Raw genomic sequence first — 23312 nt, 5'->3', positions numbered from 1 at the left:
TGCAATTGAGAGAGCCTGGCAAAGCAAGCTATCCTCCCCCCTTCCTCCCCAAGGGAGGAGCCTTAGCCAATGGAGAAAATAGAGGTTTTCCTCTGTCGGTCCTGTGCTATTGAGCAAGCCTTGCAAAGCAAGATGTTATGTGGAAGGAAGCAAGATATAAGGAGAAGGAAGCAGATGACAGCCAGTTGCTTGGGGGCCTGATAGGAGCCCTCTGGGGGCCTGATTCGGCCCCCGAACTGCACGTTCGACACCCCTGGTTTAACAGAAAGTATTAGAGCAAGATTTTAAAATCCTCAAGAAAAAGAAGAAAGAAGTTAGTTCAGAGGGTCAATTAACATATTGGTTTATTGAAGTCATCAGAATCTTGCCAAGCATTCTTTTACTTGAGTCACAATTAATCAGGAATTGGAAGGTGTACAACTTGATCTTGATATATTTATATGGATGCAAGTTCCACCATTTTAACTGTGGCTCACTCTTATGGAACATATATGAACATATGAAGCTGCCTTCTACTGAATCAGACCCCTTAGTCCATCAAAGTCAGTATTGTCTACTCAGACTGGCAGCAGCTCTCCAGGGTCTCAAGCTGAGGTTTTTCATGCCTACTTGCATGGACCTTTTTTAGTTGAAGATGCCGGGGATTGAACCTGGGACCTTCTGCTTACTAAGCAGATGTTCTACCACTGAGCCATCATCCCTCTGGAGATGTACATAGGATTCTAGCACTTTTCTTATAGACAGAGAGCACGTAAGCCATTTGGCTTTTGATCACTGACAGACAGACCAGGTGAAAAGTTTCATACTCAACCAAATTGGCTTTTTGAGACCATCTTGTAAAAAAATTAATGCTTAATTATTCCCAGAAAAGTCATGTGGATTATTAGTATTTAATTACATGGCAGAGTTACACACAAGTATATAATAATATAAAATATGTAACCAAGTTGATTCAATGTATATGCAGACTAATTGGGCATCCCCCTAAATAATAATATCTAAATTTTCAATCCTCTCAATCACAGCTGGGGTACAATTCTAGCTCACCTCATGTTGCATGCTTGATAAACCTAAAGAGCTAGAACTTCGGGCAGCCAACTGTAGGATTTCCTGGCTACACTACACACACGGAAACAGTCATGTGGATAATCACCTGTCATGCAAATTTTCCATATATACAACTATGGAAAAATTCAGAAAGTTATAAAAGTCAAAAGTGAAACTGTGATGCTCTAACTTCTTAATAAAGTATAATTTAAAGAGAATTTAGTACTTTGGAACAATTTAATACACTATTATCCAGATGAATTTCAGCAACATAATATTGTACAAAGCAAGTAAACCATGGATTCAAGTGTGCCAGGTCAAAGTCTATTTGTCTCAGTTGACAACTTTCTTGCCTGCTCTGCTCCTATGCTTTTAATGGTAGCTTGATGTGGAAATATTAGAGGCAAACATTATGATCTCTTATTCCATGAAAAGATTCACCAGCTGATTTCTGCAGGTTGCTGCCTTTTGACAATATTTGGTGATGTTATACAGGTATTTTCTTAGTGGTATCTGGTACCAATAAAGGAAAGTGCTTACTGAGATTCTTCTCTGAGATACTTTGTTAAACAAGCAGGAAAATAATAATAATGGCATCCTTAGGGTGAAATGAAACCTATTTAGGGGATGATAGTGTTTTCACTCCAGCAAATATATTCTAAGACAGAACCAAACATATTTAACTCAGTGTTGCCAGATGTAGATTTCAAAAGAGGAGCTGTACCGAATGTCTTTGAATTCTAAGAAGCAATTTGAAATACTGGTGTGTCAGGAAAAAAACCAACATTCCATTACATTTATGAGATTTTACCCTTTAAAAGAGGTCACCTGATACTTCCAGTACTTGGACAAACCTATTTTCTAAGGCATTGCCACTGACATTCCTAATCTTATTAAAAACAAACAACAGCCTTGTAGTTGGTCCTCAGCGGGCAGACACTTATATATGAAGTTGTATTTTGTTAACAGCAAGGCCATGAAATTCAGAAAGTACAAGATAAGATATTATATAGTACTCAAATGTAGTGAAGAAATGTAGTGAAAAGAAACTTCATGAGACCATTCACATGACTTCATGCACAAACGTGGATTCCAGTTAGGGGTTCTAGTCTACATTTTTAACATCTATCTGAAATAGGGTTGCCAAGTCCAATTCAATAAATATCTGGGGACTTTGGGGGTGGAGCCAGGAGACATTAGGGGTGGAGCCAAGATGAAGGCTGCGACAAGCATAATTGAACTCCAAAGGGAGTTCTGGCCATCACATTTAAAGGGACGGTACACCTTTTCAATTCCTTCCTTCCATAGGAAATCATGAAGGATAGGGGCACCTTCTTTTGGGGCTCATACAATTGGACCCCCTGGTCCAATCTTTTTGAAACTTGGGGGGTATTTTGGGGAGAGGCACTAGATGCTATACTGAAAATTTAGTGCCTCTACCCCAAAAAAACAGCCCCCCCCAGATACCCGTGCACCAATTCTCTATTATTTAATATGGGAATAAATCTCCCTAGGGAATAATAGTTCCCAGAAGACATTTCCCTCCCTTCCCCCCCGCTTTCTGATGACCTTGAAGCGGGGGGAGGGCCTCCAAACCGAGGGATCCCCTGCCCCCACCTGGGGATTGGCAACCCTAATCTGAAAAGTAGAAATGCACTAACAGCAGCTTTTCTTCTACTTGTAGATGCAGATTATAGGGACTGCTGAATTGTTGCTTATTAATGGCATAGCAGCCTTATTAGGAAATGACCAGGGCTTTGTTTGTAGAAAAAGCCCAGCAGTAATCATTTACAAATTAGGCCACGCCTCCTGACATCACCATTGTTTCACAGAGGGCTCTTTTGTATAAAAAGCTCAGCAGGGACTCATTTTCATATTAGGCCAAACCCCCTGATGCCAAGCCAGCCGGAACTGCGTTCCTATTTAAAAAACCCTGGAAATGACAATCCAAATTCGAGTCTGTCTGTACTACAGGTTAACGGCGTTGGTGACTTAACTCCGGTTAACAAGAAAGTTCCTACATCACACACAGCTGCCATCCCGCTACCAACACAACCCAGCCAATTCATCAGCGTGTCTGAATGGACGTCAGTCTCTCACTTGCTCCTCCCTTTGGGACAATTAAAAAAGCAGCAAGCAACAAAACCCAAATACGCCAGCCCAGGGCGATATCCATCTTTATTAAGGGAACTTGGCTTCTTATTCGTCATCGAGAGGCGCATTCTGCCTTCAGTCACTTTCAAAGTCATACGATATTGGAACCATTTTTATTTCGGGCAGACGACTGTTTCCGTGCAAGAGCAGCACTTCCTCTTCTAATTTCGTTCACGATATAGATAGGTCGAAGGGTGTCAGCTGACAAATGTGTCTTTTTTTTCTAATATGGCTGCCAGACAGGAGAAGTCGTTATCAGGCACCAAGAGAAAGAAAGGAACTGCGCCAGTTCTCTGGGCTTTGGGAACTGTCTGGGTGACAGTTCTCATGGCACGGAGCGTGGAAGGAGGTGACTTGCTGTTGAAGTGCGAAGATCTGCGAATTGGCCAATATCCTGAAGCAGTGAGAGTGGAAAGTACCTGGTTACTATGGTTACAGGCTCTGCAACGGAGAGATTTCGGCTTGCTGCTCTTCTACTCCCTCGGCTAGTTATCATGTGATTTTAAAAGACACATAGCAAGCAAACATCAAGAGGTAAAGGCTAGTAGCCATGACATCTGTAACGGGGAAAGCGACACCTGTTGAATTTCTGTCTGTGGTGTAGCTGTAAAAGGCCCAGCGGTGTTGCTTTAAAAAAATGGCACTTATAACTAACAATATGGGGAAAACCTAATTTATAGGGTTAGTTTAAACCTCATGGCAGAATCATGTAGGAAAAAAATAGGTAAGTTCTCTAGCTTTAATGGAAGAATGAATTTACTTTAGCATACTGAGATGTAACTGCTTAGGAGTGAGCTGTTAATGGACACCCCCCACACACACTCTGTTGCTGGGCTGCTGGTTTTGTGGTGTTGTTTTTTAAATAAAACATCTGGGAAGCATTTAAAATTTAAAAAAACCCTTGAAGTATAGGTTATCAATATCTGTCTTTCCTGTTCTGTGAAGGTGTAATGTTTTGGGGGTTGTACTGCTCTGGAATAAGTGCTGGGCAATTGTGCAGCAGATCAACCACTCTTGAATCTGATTTTATGATATGAAAAAGGAATTGTCATAGAGCAATTAAATGCTGGTTGATTTAGTTTTCTGGAGTGACCACTTTGGTCTTTTGGCTATTGCTGTTACTCCTTATAGAATGAAGAAATCTTTTTGAAATATGTTGTCAGTACATCATGGGCAAAGGTTACAGATCTATTTCTTGAGAAGATGGTTTGATACTGTTGAAAATGTGTGCCTGGCATTAGCATGAATATCCTTTAAGCACAGATTGTGAGGGGAAAGTCTGTCAAAGGCACTAGATTATTTAAAAGTTTTGAAATCCTTGAACTATATATATATATATTCCTTACTGGTGTGCTCTTTCTGCTGCCTGTTCTCCACTTGACATCATTAGCTACCACCACAATAGTGTAATGATACTATGTCATATGTTTGAGCTGTTATGAGGAAAAGGAGACAGAAATAGCAGTTCAATTTCTTTTGTCATCTAGCTAAGCCCTTAGATGTAATGTTTGTTCCAGTGGTAGGACAGCTGCATATTTTGTGTTTGTCTTTGTTTTCAGTTACTAGATTAGAAGAAAAAAGGCTGTTGGTACATACAGAATTTCTGGTTGCTGAAAAACTTACTGTGATGTTAGTACTGGGCACTTGTGCAGGAATTTGTCTACATTTGTTTCCCTTAATTATTCAAACATATACTTGTGATGATCCTGAAATAGCCAATGACACTCAGGAACCCGTGAACTGTACAAATCATACTGCATATGGTAAGGATTATGGAGATTGGATGCTTTTTGAATTGCATGTTGTCTGTTGAAACTATGGTAAGAGTATACGCACCTGATACATTATTTATATTCTTCTATGAAATGCTGGATTATTAGGCACTTCAGGAATCAATAGGATAGGTGGCCAGTGTGTGTATGGTGCTGTTCACTTTTCATGATAGAGTGTGCATACTTTTTGTTATAGGCCTTTTTCCACTGAATCTTGATAGGTACAGCTGCTCCTGTGGTCAACAGTTTATCAAGGATTTGCCCCATGTTACATTACAATGTCCAAGATATTAGCCTGATTGTAGTAGATTTTTGCAGACCAGGGCTTGTTTGTAGCAGGAACTCCTTTGCATATTAGGCCACACACCCCTGATGTAGCCAGTCTTCCTGGAGCTTACAGTAAGCTTTTGAAGGATTGGCTATGTCATGGGTGTGTGGTCTAATATTCAAAAGAGTTCCTGCTACAAAAAAAGCCCTGTATGCAGACCATAATATCCCACTTACCAGGGAGGTCAGATCAGGAGAAACTAGTCATATTATTGGTGGATATTTAACAATTGTTACTTTTCATGGTAATCTGTTAATTTTTTTTCTCCAGCAGACTTAATTTTACCTGTGCTAGAGTCAACAATGAGCCCCGTGGCGCAGAGTGGTATGCTGCAGTACTGCAGTCCAAGCTCTGTCCATGACCTGAGCATGATCCCGGTGGAAGCTGGGTTCAGGTAGCCAGCTCAAGGTTGACTCAGCCTTCCATCCTTCCGAGGTCGGTAAAATGAGTACCCAGCTTGCTGGAGGGAAAGTGTAGATGTTGACTGGGGAAGGCAATGGCAAACCACCCAGTAAAAAAAGTCTGCCATGAAAATGTTGTGATGTGAAATCACCCCAGAATTAAAACCAATGGTGCTTGCACAGGGGACTACCTTTACTGTTAGAGCCAACAATAGTAACTTATTTGTGCTGAGTGTTTTGAGGATATGCAAATTATTTGTTTCTTCTATTTTGTACTGCGGGGTCTTTTCTGTCGAGATCAACACAGAATGTTGTAACGTACTGGTCATAGTTCTTTCTTTGCCCTTAGTTGCCTGTCATCCAGCACCAAATATCACTTGCAAGGATTTCAATGGAAATGAAACCCAGTTTACTGGGAAAGAAATTGGATTTTACAGACCTATAGAATGCCGAAATGTGTAAGTGAATAATTATGCTCACTATGTACTCAATATACAATGTCTCCAGTTATCAATATAAGATGCTCCACGATGGCTAACAGTGTTGAATTATGAAATATTTTATACGCTTTAGCTGCCCTTATTTTGAAATGTTATTCAATCTTCCTTCTGAGCTCCATCATAGACAGCTAGCTGATAACATGGCCAGTTCAATGTATTAGGAAAAAGCATGTTGTCATATTTTGCCATGCATTCTCATTTGTGGTAAAGACTGAGACTTTCACCAAGTGGAAAGTGTTCCACGTATTTCTGGATGGTCTTTTATAGTAGCAGTACATAGTAGGTGATGTTGAATAAGGAAACATTTTACAAGTTCTCAGACTCCATGACTAGAGTATTCTGTGCCTTTCCTGCTTTTTCTCTGTAATTATAGTTTTCGCAATATCAAGTGAAAGACTAGTTAGTAGTTTTATTTATTTTTTTCAGTTTTTAAAACTTTTATCAGAAAATAAACTCTTTAAAACGTCACTAAATTAACACATTCAGCAATCATACTAGTTAGTAGTTTTCATTAGGTGTTTTTGTTTAAATTTTTACTTAAGTATTGGGGGGTGCAGCTATTTTTTTTTTTTACAGATAACCCATACCCAGATATTTTACACCTATCTTTTTACTCTGTGATGAAAAGTTATATTTGTTTGTGCAATTCTGATTTTAATTTGACTTTAAATGTATAAAGTTTTAGATACTTTATTTTTGCAGATGTGGTACATATGTGCACTTAAAGGAGGCACTGTTTAAAACGGGTGGGGAACCTCTGGCCACTTGGTGTGGCCCTCGGGGATTGCTGGGCCAAACTGAGCCATTTGGCAGCCTCTCTGGGTCAGCAAGGATTGTGGGGCCAGCAAGGATTGTGGGGCCCAGCCACACTGTGCAGCAGCCTCCCCAGGGCCAGGCAGGGATCACAGGGCCCAGATGTACTGTGCGGCAGCCTCCCTGGGGCCTGGCTGACCAGCTAGAATTGCTGCAGGAAAAGTTGCTGTCACAGTTCAGTTTGCACTTGATTATCCCAGATGTGTAGCCTAATATACTAATGAGTGTGTAACCTAATATGCTAATATTAGGGGATGTGGTCTAACATGCTACTGAGTTCCTGCTGGGCTTTTTCTACAAAAAACTCCTGGACCTATGCATTTGCCTAGGGCGGCGGGCCGGGTGTGTAAGAACATAAGAGAAGCCATGTTAGATCAGGCCAATGGCCCATCCAGTCCAACACTCTGTATCACACAGTGGCAAAAAAAATTATATATACACACACACTGTGGCTAATAGCCACTGATGGACCTCTGCTCCATATTTTTATCTAAACCCCTCTTGAAGCTGGCTATGCTTGTGGCCGCCACCACCTCCTGTGGCAGTGAATTCCACTGTGTGTGTGTGGGCCAGATTAGGCTCTCCCCACATGATTTTAAATAGAAAAACAATTATTTGCATGAATTTTGCCAGCCTGAATCGTTCTCCCTCGGCGGAGCACTGTTTTTTTAAGTTGATAAATTTTATGGCCCGTGAATGATGTTATAAATATCCATATGGCCCTTGGCAGAAAAAAGGTTCCCCACCCCTGGTTTAAAACATAAAGCAAAACCCATTGTGTTTAAAACAAAATGGGTATAGGAAGTATGTTTAGTACTTTAAATTATACACACTGGGGGCTTATTGTAACATCCTCTCCACTCATCTCTATATATAAATAAAAAGGAAATTGTGACAAAATGCTGCAACATTGCATGGAGGTACATTCATAGTAAAAGAATGTGCTTTAACTACAGGTGGGTGATCAGTAACCACAGAATACTTCCAGTGGCTATTCCCTGTTTTACATCCCTTCAGTACGTATGCAATAAACATGTAATTTTCCCAAATTCTAAGCTTAATGTCTGTATTGATCCAGTAATAAACCAATTGCCAGGTTTGAGATCAGGAAGGACTCTTCTTTCATCATATTATTTACCAGGTCTTAAATTCAGCAGGAGCCCATAGGAGCACAGTTCGTGAACCTTTCTGACAGCCCTCCCCCCTCCTCACTTACCTACCTTGTCCACTGAATAGTAAGTGCAGCTGCATAACAATCCCTGGATGAGCTCCACCACCCATTTTTCTACAAAACAACCCCTGTTATTTACCTCTGGTGTCTTCAACCTTCACTTGCAGCATGAAGCTAGGTTTACTTGCCTCACTGCATGTTTTTGTGCATAGTCAGGAAAACCTGAAGTTGTTTACTTCAGTGGGCTTGAGTATGCTGAACTGTGTAACAGAAGGCATATTTGTTATAAAATAAATAAATAAATACTCCACTAGCTCTTCAGTCAGCATTAGGTACGTTACACATCTTTTGCTGCTATGATCTGGACTATGGGAGTCTGGGTAGTTTGACCTGGGACAGGGTGTTGGCCTTAATGGGTCTTTTGGTTCTTTATTTGTTGTTTTACTTCATTTTCTATAGAGTTACTATGTGCCACCTGCATTTGCAGCTGGAGCCTAAAATATTAACTAGAACACCTTTATTCATTGTGGTGCTCATGGGCACCTGCCAGTACTTTTCCTGGCACCTGTCAAACTTTTCTGAAAGAATGTGGGTAGGCCGTTGTGATTCAGGGCTTGTTGTTGGCTGCCCTTATTCAAACAAAATGGTTTTTCTTAGCTGTAACACCTGGGTTTTCCTTTGTCTTTGTATGGTTCCATTTCCCCTATCAGGCTTTCCTTCTTTTTATTGCCCAAGCTCTTTCTCCCTTTCCCTCATGTTTTGCTCCATTTTTTCCTCCTTCCTTCTCTTTCCCATTTCCCTGCAGCCTTTCCATTGTTTCTCTTTATTCCTGCATCTTTTTCCTTTCCTCCCCTTTATTCCCCTTCTACAATACTTCTGCAAAGCAAGGAAAGAGATATTGCATTTGGCTCAGCCTCCTCTGGCAGCCATTATGGAATGACCCACCCCTTTCAAAATTCCCAAGGTTCCTGCAGGCTCAAAAGGACCCCTGCTATGGAATGTGTAGCTTTGAACACTAAAGAGAAACTGGCTATGTACACATTGCTTATGTCTGTGTGTGAGAGAGAGAGAAGTGCCATCAAGTCTCTTCTGACTTACGGCGACCTGTTGTTACCAGCTTCCCTCAGATCTTGCAACCTGAGGGCTGTGGCTTCCTTTATTGAGTCCATATGTCTGATGTTGGGTCTTCCTCTTTTCCTGCTGCCTTCAACTTTTCATAGCATTATTGTCTTTTCCAGGGAATTCTCATAAATGCAACCAAAGTACAACAGCCTCAATTTGGTGATATTAGCTTCTAGGGAAAGTTTTATGGTATCCATAAAACTCTCCTCCAACATCATATTTCAAAGGAATCTACTTTCTTCCTGTCAGCTTTCTTCATTGTCATACCCATACTTAGTAATGGAGAATACTGTTGTATGAATGTGCCAGTGACACTTTCACTTGAGAGACTCTTCTAGTTCCTTTATGGCTGTCCTTCCCAGTCTTGTTCTGATGTCTTAGTTGTAGTCTTACTTTTGATTGATGATTGATCCAAGGAATAGAAAATAGTTTAACAATTTCAGTTTCTTCATTGTCAGCCCTGAAGTTGTGTAATTCCCCAGTAGTCATTACTTTTGTTGCCTTGATTTTCAGCTGTGATCTTGCTTTGGCACTTTTTGCTTTAACCTTAAGCAGTAGCTGTTTCAAGTCTTCACTGTATTCTTATCTGCATATCTCAGACTGTTAATGTTCCTTTCACCAATTTTCACTCCACATTCATCTAAATCTAAGCCAGCTTTCCTTGTGATATGTTCTGTGTATAGATTGAAGAGATAGGGATGCCTTATTTATTGATATGTTTGTGTTAGTAGTTTTAGCTGTGGTGTTTACTTGATTTGTTAGTGATTACTTCCCAGTGTACTGATCTCAACAACTGGTCTCCATACAGAAGAAGGCTGAAGTTGTTTCCCAATTCCTTTGTCACACTTCCGAGTTCCTTTTTCATGAATCCAACCATAAATCATATATCCCCGCACTGGGGGGACTCTGCTCTTAAGGAGAATGGATAGCTGCTCCCTGGTTCAAAGCCAAGCTTTTGAGGTAACTGCTCTAAATTGTGATGTCCCCAGCAATAAAGCAGAAAAAGAAACTGGAGGTACCTTTACTCCCCAAAAAGTTTTGGGCTACCCCGAATCATACACCCACACACTTGGCACTATACAACATAAACATCTTCCTGGGGGACCAAAGTAGAAATTCTTGGTGTTAGAACTAGTGCTTGAGCTAATCACCAGTGTTTTACCTTGCAGGAAACAGTTTCCCAAGTGTGTGGGTATATGGTTCAGGGTAGTCCAAACATTATTTTTGAGATCCAGGTACCTCCAGTTTCTTCATTTGCATTTAGTTGAGGCTCACCACTTTAGAACAGTTAGAGCAAAAAGAGTTTTTGAACCCCTCTCTGGGATTCTAGAGAACTACTACCTGTCAGAGTATACAGTGCTGACATTGATAGACCAGTAGTTTCAGTTAGTATAAGGCATGCGAGTCAGACCTGGGCATAGGCAGCACTGAACAGCTAAAAGGCAGTATAGCAGTCTTGGGATTGAGCAGGTTGTGCAGAAAACTTAAAAAAAAAGTTACCCAGTATACAAAATATAGTTCAGAGCTGATGTTGGATGCTGCCTTTTGGACATCAGCTTTGAATTATAGCACTGAACAGAGTACCAGAGATTCCTGTGTAGGTGTGGCATTTTACTTGGAAACTAATTCATACCATCCCCCCCCCCCCCATTTAAGTTAATAAATTTTCACTTAGAGTGATTTGTATTCGCTAGTATGAACTGCTCAGATTGTCAGTGAGTGGCTATGAATGTTTGGTATTTGGGAAATGTTGAAGTGCTGGAAATGGAACAAGAACTTTGCTGCCATCTGGAAGTGGATGTCATTGTGCCAGGTTCTACCACCTTGTCAACCTGTTGATATTAACTAGTGTCATTATGAGGGAGTGTGATATCTGAGTATGTAGAAACTCTGTATTGTTCAACTTCCTTAGTGCTGCCTAATGAATCTGGTGTGCTGTAGGGAGAAAAAGGACTATTGAATGAAAAATAGGCCTAGATCACTAATAAGGATGTTTTAATTTCGAACTCTTGGACAGTCTGTGAAATGTAACTCATTGCATTCTTTAAAACCTGTTGTATCTGTGGAATGGTTCAGTGTGTATAGACTGTTGTGGCACTTTGCATTTTGAAAAGTCTGTAAATAGTATATGTGCTTAAGTATAGAATCACTGAATTATTCTCATTGCTGGCGTGGTTTATGGTAACCAGCTAAAATTGAGATTCAGTTGATTTCATCCTGTAAAAAAAGGCATGTGAAGCAAATCTCACTTTATATTTGAAATAGAATAATCAAACCCGAGACTGTTCAAGCCTAGAGCTGGTTCCATGTCCATATTGCATTAATTAATTACAAATATGGTAGTACTACAAATATTGATTCTGAAAACATTTGCTCCTGTATGTATTTCTGGTCATATGTTGTTGGTGTATAAGCATGGCTGAATTTCCATTTGATCAAGCTGTGAAGCAGTTAGGTTATGAAGTGAAATTTCTTGCTAAATAGGCAACTGAAAATTGTTGCAAATTTATCTAATGAGGATGATTTAATAAATACTTTCAGCTCTTTTTTATCCTGTTTTTGTTCCTAGAAATGGTTATTCCTACAAAGTAGCAGTAGCTCTGTCTTTATTTCTTGGTTGGTTGGGAGCAGACAGGTTTTATCTAGGATATCCTGCCTTAGGTGAGTATCTCTTTATCACAATCACTAACAATGATGAAAAATAATGTGCATATTTGCATGGGTATTAGCCTCATGACCTAGATAGCTCAAGCTAGCCCAGTCTCATCAGATCTCAGAAGTTAAGCAGGGTCAGCCCTGGTCGGTATTTGAATGGGGCATCACTAAGGAATACCATGTCACTTTGCAGAAGCAGGCAATGGCAAACCTCCTATGGATGTCTCTTGCCTTGAAAATCCTACAGGATCACCATAAGTTGCACCCCTTCTGCCAAAAAAAGCCCCTGAATATTGTAGATTTACTTCTGAGTAAACATGTATGCTCAAGCTTCAAGAATGACAACTGCTTGACTTACGCCTTGTAAAGTGACCAGGATCAAGAAGATAAAGGGATGAATAGTTTTATGTATTGGTAATACATTATAGTCCAGGGATGTCAAACATGTGGCCCGGGAGCTGAATCAGGCACTTGAAGGGCTCCTATCAGGCCCCCGAGCAACTGGCTCTTGTCTGCTTCCTTCTCCTTCTCTCTTGCTTCCTTCTGAATCTCAGCTTGCTTTGCCTGGCTTTCTCAATTGCACAGGAGCTACAGAGCAAAACCTCCATTTCCTCCATTAGTTGAGGCTCTTCCCCCTAATGTTTTAAGCATGTTTTAAGTTTTTTTTTAAAAGTCATGTTTGTCCTTTTAAAAGTTTATATCTCTGCTATACAATCTTAAATAGGGACACACATGGCCCAATCTGACATGGCTTGACCCAGCCGTGCCTGACAAGGTCTCATTTATATCAGATCTGACCCTCATAACAAATGTTCAACGCCTCTGTAAAGACCATATCAGGATGTAGAATAATTCATTAAAAATAATAATATGCTTCATTGGTTTTCTGTAGTGTGACTTCATCAAGATGGTTTTCATACATACACAGTAAAAATTGAGAGGGTTTGTGGGAACATCTGCTAGCCTTAGAAGTCCTTGTTGAAACTTCATGTACATTTTGAGAAGCATGTGCTTAGAAAGTTAGGGAACAGTAACTTCTGAATAATTAGTATGTCTGGGAGGGAAAAGTTTGAATTTTGATGCAATTATAGGGGTTCACAAAATATCAGGAAAGCTCTCCCCCCCCCCTTAGTGGTGAAAGTGACTGTGGTGCATGATCCTGATAAGTTCACTTGGCTGTTGATCTTGAGGAACATGCATCACAGTTATCAGACTTAAGATGGCAACAGTAATGACAAAATAGTCAAATATATTATAGTTTTCATCATAAATTCAGTTTAAGGTAGTAATCCTGCTTTTTATTGCCTAAGTATTAACTTAGAAAAATAACTTGACATTCCAAAACTCTTTTGGAATTCTTCCAGAATTGTCTAACTTATGTCACCGCTCCAGTATCGACCTGCATTCTTAAGCCAGAATGTGTCTGTTGAAGATTACATAAAAACTAACATTACCCTGACACTCAAGTTATTTAAGCCATGTTTTCAATTTGTACATTAAATGTGCCTCTAAATAAGGAATGTCTAGACTGTCAGGAACTCTTTTAAAACTAGTTATATGAATTTTAATGATGTCAGCTGTGTTCAAACTCAGTATGTAAAAGATTCTCAAGTTGAAATGTTTAGAAACTTTGTTCAGATACATTTGGAGCACATAAGGGAATAAATCTTATGACTAACTGATTTTAAAAGATTTTGTAGCAGATGAGTGGATTTATCTGTTAATTGATTAACAGAATTTTTAAGAGAATGCACCTGCACATAAAGGTTCTGCTCTTTGCCATGATTGAAGTAAAAAAAAAATCCCTATCAATCACTTTGAAGGACAGGATTAAAGGAGTATTCTAGCTCCGTTGTGGAAGTATGCAAAAATATTTGCATTCCTGTTTCTTCTTTTGTACAGTCCTTCACAAGTAGGTGCGTAAATTTATAGATGGGGTGTGATCCAGAGGCACCATCATGTATATTACGCTTATCCAGAATTAAAAAAAAAAACTTTGCATAAAGTATAGGCTCGGATTCCACCTAAATTTCTGTGGGTGCAAAGGAAATGCTGACTTTTGCAGGTCCTTATCCTGCAGAAAACCTCTGTTTCCTATCATGGGTGCCTCTACATCTCCCAGGAGCATCATTTTGGGGGATGCTTTTGAGCTGCCAAGGGAGGGAGGAATTGGTGAAAATAGCCACCCACCCCCTTGCACTTGTGTCAGTCTAGGTAGGATTTAGCCTGTAATATTTTTAAAGCTCTATATGTGCTGAAACTGTAACATTCTGAAGCTTTATGTGCAACTGTTCAATAATATAATTGTAATTTCCACTTCCTCCTCAGGTTTGTTAAAGTTTTGCACGGTCGGGTTTTGTGGAATTGGTAGCTTGATTGATTTCATTTTGATTTCAATGCAGGTAAGTTCACTATATGAATTTTTTTTAAAAAAAAGCTGCTTAGACACACATTGAAAAATTGAGCTTAGCCAGTAGAATTCTGGATGTTGAAAAAGTGGACTCTCATTCTAAAATTGCTTTTGAAACCCTGATCATTTTCAAAAGTAGTTTGCTCTAATATATGGAAGATTATTGCTTGTTTTGAGTTTTTCTCAGTTTCTAAAAGAAATAAGAGTTTACTGTTTTTTGGGTACTAGCATGTTTTTATCATCATTTTATTTGTTGTTGAACTTGATTCAATTAAAAAAAATCATTTATTTCTAAATGTATCCTTTATCCTTCCCATTTTCCCATACACATGTTTCAGTGAAGAAATAAAGTTGAAAGGGGTGGGAAAGAAGAAATAAAAGATTATGGTGAAATTAAATTAAAGCTGTCCCAAATTGCATGCAAATATTGTCAGATATTTATATTTGAATACCATTTGTTGTATCTTCCTAATTTTTACAGAAGCTCACAGCAGCAGAGCTCCAGAACCTCTAAATTTTATTGTGCTCTTTCTTTTTTATCCCCACTCCCCACACACAAATCTGGGCTCCATTGTTCAAACCCCCTGTGAGAATTTTGCTAAACTCTAAGATCTGACAAACTTTCTGATATTTCCCCCCACAAAAAATTGGTGTGTGATATATGCGAATGAGTTATACAAATGAGTTGTGCTAATGAGCTCTGGCGCCTCTTTTTCTATGAAATGACCCCTGTACATTCCTCTGAATTAAGGAGCCTTGTGTCAGAGGAGTGTGCTGCTTTTAACTGAGTGGTTTGTAGGTTACAAACCCACAAATTCCAATTCTTTCAGTCTAATCTTCCATCCGGTAATGCTAGGTCTGTAATATTAGCCACTTTGACACCATTGAAGCCATAAAGCTCCATTACTGCTGATACTTAACCTAGGACCGAAGTCACATACCCTTAGCCCGGAATTCCAATTGTAAATTGACAGCACATGTCACTCTCCCTATCACCCCCAAATTGAGTGAATAAAATGTACTTCTAGAAGAGAATTGATGGTTGATTTAATTTAATCAATGCTGCTGGTGTCTATTAAACCCTAATATGATCTTGTAAATAAGACATCTTTTATTTTATTAGTTTATACCCCACCTTTTTCTCCAGTGGTAACCCAAAGAGGCTTACATCATTCTCCTTGCCTCCATTTTATTCTCAAAACAACCCAGTGGGGTAGGTTGGGATAAAAGAGTGTGAGTGGCACAAGGTCACCCAGCAAACTTCCATGGCATGAATGGGAATTTGAACCCGGGTTTCCCAGATACTATTCCAACACTCTCATCCACTAAACCACACTGGCTGTCATGTCCAGCCATACTGTTAAGATTTTAGATATGAGGGATTGGAGAAGAGTAAGAGTACAGTAGGACCTTAATCATAGAGTTGGAAGGAATCTCCAGGATCATCCAGTCTAGCCCCCTGTGCAATGCAAGAAACTCACAAGTACCTTCTCCCTATACCACCCCACAGTGACACCTGCTCCAAGCCTAGATGATGACCAAAACAAACCCCTCTAAGATCCCTGGTAAAACTGACCTGGAGAAAAATTGCTGCCTGACTCCAAAATGACGAACAGCATTTCCTTGGGAGTGTAAGAGTGGGCCACAAGAACTAAGCGCTGATGCAACCCCTCCTGCCCTTCTTGTCATGATCTGCCCAATTTCACAGAATCAGCATTGCTGTCAGATGGCCATTTAGACTCTGTTTAAAAACCTCCAAAGAAGGAGAGACTACCACCTCCCAAGGAAGCCTGTTCCACTGAGGAACTGCTCTGTCAGGAAGTTCTTCCTAATGTTTAGCCAAAAAGTTTTCTGATTTAATTTCAATCCCTTGGTTTTGATTTGACCTTCTGTGGCAACAGAAAACAACTCCGCACCATCCTATATATGACAGCCCTTCAAGTATTTGAAAATGGTGACCATATCACCTCTCAGCCATCTCCTCTCCAGGCTAAACATACCCAGCTGCTTCAGCCTTTCCTCATAAGACTTGGTCTCCAAACCCCTCACCATCATCATTGCCCTCCTCCGGATACGTTCCAGCTTGTCAGTATTCTTCTTAAATTGTGATGGCCAAAATTGAACACAGTGCTCCAGGTGAGGTCTAACCAGAGCAGAATAAAGCAACAGAAGAAGACTGCAGATTTATTCCCCGCCCTTCTCTCTGAATCAGCGTCTCAGAGCGGCTTCCTATCTCCTTCCCCCACAACAGACACCCTGTGAGGTGGGTGGGGCTGAGAGAGTTCTCACAGGATCTGCCCTTTCAAGGACTACTCCTATGAGAGCTATGGCTAATCCAAGGCCATTCAAGCAGATGGAGAAGTGGGGAATTAAACCTGGTTCTCCCAGATAGTCTTTTATTTCTCACAGTTTTAGAAAGCTGTTTATGGAGCACCTAGCCTCTTTAGGCTCTTCCCATTTTCCCTTCTGATAGAAATAGTTGTGATTGTGCCTTCAGTATTATACTTCTAAGAAATTCCCACCACTCTTGAACTCCCTTCTCCCTTCTGACCATGGGATTCTATCTAGCATAACTGTAAAGTCAAAACTTGCTTTCCAACCTGAAGTCCAACCTATATGTCTGACTCTGTATAGCTTTTCCCTTCCCCAAGAATCTAAATTCCTAAATTACATAGTCACAACTACCGAGGATGCCCACTACTTTCACCTAATCAACCAGTTCTTTCCTGTTGGTGAGAAATCAAGTCCAGGATAGCAGATCCCCTTGTTTCCCTCTCCACTTTCTGGAAAATGAAATTGTCAGCAAGTCAGGAATTTGTTTGACCTTTCATTTGTAGCAGAATTGGACTTTCAACAGATATCTGCGTAATTGAACTCTCCCGTGAGATCACCGTGTCCCATCTCTTAGAGAACTCTTCTGGGAGTATCTCATCCAAGTCCTCTGCCTGGCTTAGTGGTGTATAGCAGACCCCCACCATAATATCACTATTATTTCTTCTTTTATTTTTACCCAGAAACTCTCAACTGAACTTCCATGCTCAGATTCACGTTTTTCCTCACAAATATAACCTGTTAAATACATAATGTAACTCTTCCACCCTTCCTTATTCATCTTTCCTTTTTAAATAAATTGTATCCCTGAATTCTAACATTCCAATTGTGAGTGTCATCCCACCAAGTTTCAATAATGACTCCCAGTTCCTCCTGCTTGTTCCCCATACTCTGCACATTAGTGTAGATACATTGGAACCCATGTTTTATGCTCCCTGAGGTTTTAGTTTCTGTACTTACCTGTGTATTAATGTTACCTAGCCTGCCACTCCCTGCAGGTTTTTGGCATTAGGCCTTGAATTTTTGTCCTGCTCCCCCATATGTTTTAGTTACAGCCCTCCTTATTAGGCTTGCAAGGCTCTTAGCAAACACATTTTTCCTATCTTTGTGAAGTGCAAGCCATCTCCTGATAGAAGACCTCCATCTCAAAACCATAATCCATGGTCCAAAAATCCAAACCTTTCCTGATAACACAATTTACATAGCCAGTCATTTATTTACAGTATTCTTTCACTTCCTAAGCCACTGCCTTTGACTGGAAGAATTGACAAAAACCCAATCTGTGCTCCTGGGTCCTTCATCTTCTTACCCAGACCCACATAGTCTCTTTTAATATGGGCTGGGTGCTGTCATTTGTTCATGGATCAGCAAGAAAGGATAATAATATGTGGACTTCCTACCCTTTAAGTCACATCCTGAATGCATGCATCCGGTAGACAGCATGCCTCTTGAGACAACAAATCTGGTTGGCATGCTTTGGACTCTACTCCTGAGTAGGGAACCACCAGTTACCAGCACACTCCTCCTATATTGGAGAGCAGAACCTTTAGTCCTCTCATCCACAGGGGCCTGAGAATTTTCCTTCAAGCTTTGTGGAGGTTGGGGAAGTAGCCCTTGTTCAGTGGTCCAAAATCAGTATCCATGGGGAGATTTTGTGAGTCACTGCTCACTTCTTCATGGATGAAGAATGTCATTTACATGAATGGTGTGTTCTCTGATGACGCTTGCTTTATTTTTCCTAGATCTATTATCCTTGAGCCACAGTTCTCTAAATATGGAGATATTGCTAGAGGTATCTGTAAACTCTTACTCCATGCTGTTATTTTTAGCTAAAATAACACAGGTTGCCCCTCAACAGGATTTTTGCTCTGTTGGTGCCTTGTTTTATAGAATATATCTTTCCTACAAATTTGGCTGAGACCTAGTCTATCAAGTTTTCTGGCCCAGCTAAAGACATACTTAGAGAATCCTATTCAGCCTTCATCATGTCCGCTAATTCGCACCCAACACAATTGTTTACGGCAGGGGTGGCCAAACTTGCTTAATGTAAGAGCCACATAAAATAGACATCAGATGTTTGAGAGCCATGAGTCATAAACATCAGATGTATGAGGGAAGGAAGGAAGGAAGAAAAAGATAGATGGGGGAGAGAGGAGGGAGGGAGAAGTGGGAAAAACCAACTTTAAATGCATTCTCCAAGCCACTGGCTTGGCTTGGAGGAGTGATTTAAAGAGATAAATGCCTTTTCCAAATTGGATGACAGGCCGGTGGGGACTTTGAGGGTCACAAAATATGTGTGAAAGAGCCATGTGTGGCTCCCAAGCTGCAGTTTGGCCACTCCTGGTTTAGGGTAATTAGATCTTAGATAATTAGATCTTACTGAGAGAGGCCCAAAAAACTGTACATTTGGTTATTAGCTCTGAGGCATTATCAAGCTTTTTTGTGGACAAAGCTTTGTTGCTCTGCTGCCCACCTACCCACCAATGTTGATATGGTAAATGAACTAGAGGCCCCTTGGCCGTCTTTGGATTCAGTCCTTGCCAGCTTCAGCCTGCTGTCCACTGCCAGTGTTGACAGGATTCTGCATTCTATTCAACCAGCCATGTGCCTTCTAGATCCGTTTCCTTAATGGCTAATTAAAGCTGGCAATGAGAGGATATGGGACGCTCTGCTAGACATTACTAACCTGTCTATCCAGAGGGCTATGGGGAGGGAGTCCATCCAGAAGGCTTAAAGGAGGCTTTGGTAGTACTGCTGTTGAAGAAGCAATCTTTGGAACTGAAGGATCTAGCCAATTACTACCCAGTTTCAAATTTATCGTTTCTGGATAAAGTGATTGAGAGAGTGATTGCCAAGCAGTTTCAGTGCTTTCTGGATGATCCATCAACACTGGATCTATTCCAGTCTGGCTTCCACCCTGCTCATGGGATGGTGCTGGTGCTGGTTACCCTAACAGATGATTTATCATCAGCTGGATTGAGGCAGGTTAGTGCTGCTGCTGTTAGATCTCATGGCAACATTTGACAAAGTCAGCTATGATCTTCTGGCTCACTGCCTTGCCTATGTGGGAGTTTGTTGGGTGACGTTATACGATTTACCTCATTTCTCCATGGTTAGGAACAGAGGGTGGCACTAGGGGAGAGAGTGGCACCTGGGTCCCTTCCGATGTGTGGGGTTCCCCAGGGAGCAATCCTCTCTCCAGTGTTACTTAACATATACATGTGCTACCTTGCCCAGCTGGTGGGCAGCTTTGTGCTGGGATCACACCCAGATATATCTGTTATTAGATGACCATCTGGGTACCACTTCCAATAATCTGGCTGAGGGTTTGGAGGCTGTGGTGGAGTGGCTAAAAAAAAGGATGGTTAAGACTGAATCCTGTAAAGACAGAGGTTCTGTGGCTGGGGAGGGCCTTTGGGATTGGGGCACAGATTTCCTATTCTTGATGGGATGCCACTAATATTAGTGCCATCCTTCAGGAGTTTGGTTGTGATTCTGGAGGCCTGCTTGACTATGGAGGCCCAGGTCTTGAATATTGCCAGGTTGGTGCTTTTCCATCTATGTCAAGCTCGGCAACTGGCCCCTTTCTTGTTACTCACTGACCTAACCACTGTAATCCATGCAATGGTCACCTCCAGGCTAGACTACTGTAACTTTTTCTACACTGGCTTGCCCTTCAGACTGACCCGGAAGCTCCAGCTGGTCCAGAATGTGACAGCACAAGTCCTGATGGGAACACCATGGACAGCACATATACAACCTGTGCTGTGCCAGCTACACTGGTTCCCAGCGAAATACAGAGTCAGGTTCAAGGTTTTAGTTCTGACTTTTAAAGCCTTGATTGGTCTGGGACCTGTGCAGCTTTGGGACTGCCTCCTCCAGTATGTCCCTGGAAGAGTGTTACACTCTGCTGAAAACAACCTACTGGTGGTCCCTGGCCCTAAAGATATCCAGCAGTCTACAACTCTGACCTTGTAGAACTCTGCCAAACACTGCCAGGGCCCTGTGGGACTTAATGCAGATCTGCAGGGCCTGTAAGGCAGAGATTTCCTGCAAGACCTTTGGTTGAGGACAGTGATGGTTCCATCATAGCTGGCACCCTCCTTTCTTTGTATTTGTTTAAGAGCTGGTTTGTACATAAATCTTCAATTTTCTTACACAATGTTTTTCCCTGTGTTTACACAGAAGACTCTGAATGTGAAGTTGGAAGTGCATTGATAACTGTCAGTGGCCTTGATGTCCACTATTATTACCACACTAGCAGTAAAGCCCATTGTAGAAAAAAATACAATGGGCCCCAGAAAAATATTCAGGAGGGAGGTGATGTGTGTGTAGGTGACAGCCAGGCAGGAAGACAGAAAAACAGAATGAAAGAAAGAGAAAGAGACAGAGAAAGAAAAATAAAAAGAATGGTAGAAAAAAGATGGGGAGAAAAGAGTGAAAGACCCTTTCTCCATTCAGCTTTGCTCCAGATTTGCTGAGCATTAAATCCACCTGCTACAAACTCGCATCATTCAAAATGTTTCTAAATTTGAAAATTTTGCTCCTCACCTTTTGTGCAGTTTTACTTCTATAATTGAAAAGAAGAAAGCCCCAGGCAAGCATCTCCACCCCTTCACGGCAGTGCACACAGTGCTGCTGCACGCCACCTTTTTTGCCTGCCTGGGATCCAAGCAGCTGAAAGGGGTGGCAGGGTGCCTCTCAGCTACTTGGAGGCTGCCTTTCATTGCCACCACCTCTTTCGCCTGCCTGGGATCTGAGCAGGCCTGGTGCTGGGGCCTTGGGCGCCCCAGGTCGGCACCTGTCCAGTGCCCCCCGCTTGCCCTGCTGCCACACCTCCACCCACAGGGAGAGCAGACAGAGCAGTGTGGAAGGAGGGATGCATGGGCTCCAACCAGGGCTACGCAGTGCTCTCTCGGAGGTGCAGAGCAGCTCCGAGAGCGCACTGTGGAGGCATTCTCCTTCAAGTCGTGCTCGGAGAAGCCATGCTGATGCCCCACCTGGGTGCTCTCACCTTGAAGGCAAGAGCAGCTGGGTGGGGTGCATTCTCCTCTGAATTGGGCCTCCCTTGGAAGGGAAGCCTGGCTTGGAGAAGCTGCGCCAACGCCCCGCCCTGCTGCCTTTGTCTTGAACGCAAGAGCAGCCAGGCAGGGTACATTCTCCTCTGAGCCGGGCTTGCCTTGTGAGGGAAGCCTGCTTGGAGGAGAGCACACGTCAACACATCTCTGAGCAGTGCACCTAGCAACTTCCTGAATCAGTGCTCTCTCAAGTGAACAATGGACGTGGCTTTGGGGAGGAGTTTTAAAACTTGGAGGGAAAGTTCTACAATTACAAACTTAGATCCGCATGTTCAGGAAAACTCCCTCAGGATCCCTCAGTTTGGAGGCCCTCCCCCTGCTTCAGGGTCATCAGAAAGTGGGGAGGAGGTGAAAATGTCCACTGAGTACTCCATTATTCCCTATGGAGACCAATTCCCATAGGGTATAATGGAGAATTGATCCATGGGTATCTGGGGCTCTAGGGAGTTGTTTTTTGAGACAGAGGCACCAAATTTGCAGCATAGCATCTGGTGCCTCTCCTAAAAAAACTGTCCAAGTTTCAAAAAGATTGGACCAAGAGCTCCAATTCTCTGAGCCCCCCAAAAGGTGCCCCTATCCATTATTTTCAGTGGAGGGAAGGCATTTAAAAGGTGTGTGATCTCTTTTAAATGTGATGGCCATTTTAAACTCCCTTTGGAATTCAGTTATGCTTATCACAACCTGGCTCCACCCCAGTGCCTCCTGGCTCCACCTCCAAAGTCTCCTGGCTCCATGCCCAAAGTCCCCAGATGTTTCTTGAATTGTACCTGGCAATCCTAATTGTGCATTATTTAGTGTGTTTAGAAGCAAGGTTTTTTTTAAGGGGGGGATGGTTAAGAAAGAAAGAAAATACAATAACATTTAGAGGTTCTGGAACTCCACTCCCATGAGCTCCTGCCCAAAATGAGAGAAATAAAAAGGAGAAGGAAGACAGAATGAAAGAAAAAGACAAAGACAGAGAAAGAATGAGAGGAATGAATGAAGTGAGAGTAATGTTAAAGTTTGGAAGAAAGGAATAAAATGGAAAGGAAGGAAGACAGGCAAGAAGGCAGGAAGGTAGGCAGCCATTAAAAGCCTCCTTTCACCCCTACCACTTGCAGGTGTGTGGGGGGGAGCGAAAGGGGGCATGGTGTCGGAGCCTTCCAATATGCCCGCCTAGAGTATTCGCTCTTATTCCCCCTTTCTCTTCAACTCATCTCTCTCACATAAACCAGCATTATTTCTCAAAAAAAATGAGCAAAACATCAGGGAAGTCCACAACAATCCCTGTTAATAAGGGGATCAAGGACTTCTTTACAGTAAAACCTCCAACTACAAGTCAGAACACGGACCTGACAAGCGAAGACGAAATGGCGGCTGAGGGAACAACTGTTCTCTCGCCTACTTCCGTTTCTAATGAGACAACCTTAGAAATGATGTTTAGTAATTCTGAAAAAATAACAGATAATGTCAGCAATCATCAAACCTTTGACTAATCAGTTTGCTTCATTCCAAATCGCACTCGAAAATGTAAGTAAAGCCATGGGAAGT

The 23312-nt window shown here is 41.6% G+C and overlaps 1 protein-coding gene across 1 annotated transcript in view; it reads left to right on the top strand.

Moving 5' to 3' along the window:
- Positions 1–3398: 3398 nt before the first annotated feature.
- TM2D1 (TM2 domain containing 1) overlaps positions 3399–23312 on the top strand; it is a 35962-nt gene continuing 16048 nt past the window's right edge. The window contains exons 1-5 of the mRNA XM_060231910.1: positions 3399–3590; positions 4891–4964; positions 6052–6160; positions 11878–11969; positions 14292–14365. Coding sequence (XP_060087893.1) covers positions 3430–3590; positions 4891–4964; positions 6052–6160; positions 11878–11969; positions 14292–14365 — 510 coding nt within the window. The 5' untranslated portion in view covers positions 3399–3429. The remainder of the gene's footprint in view (positions 3591–4890; positions 4965–6051; positions 6161–11877; positions 11970–14291; positions 14366–23312) is intronic.

The sequence above is a fragment of the Heteronotia binoei genome, chromosome 2 (genome assembly GCF_032191835.1).
Source record: "Heteronotia binoei isolate CCM8104 ecotype False Entrance Well chromosome 2, APGP_CSIRO_Hbin_v1, whole genome shotgun sequence".
Classification (NCBI taxonomy): domain Eukaryota; kingdom Metazoa; phylum Chordata; class Lepidosauria; order Squamata; family Gekkonidae; genus Heteronotia; species Heteronotia binoei.
Note: the sequence above shows the minus strand (reverse complement) of the source record. Positions and strands in the feature narration are given on the sequence as shown.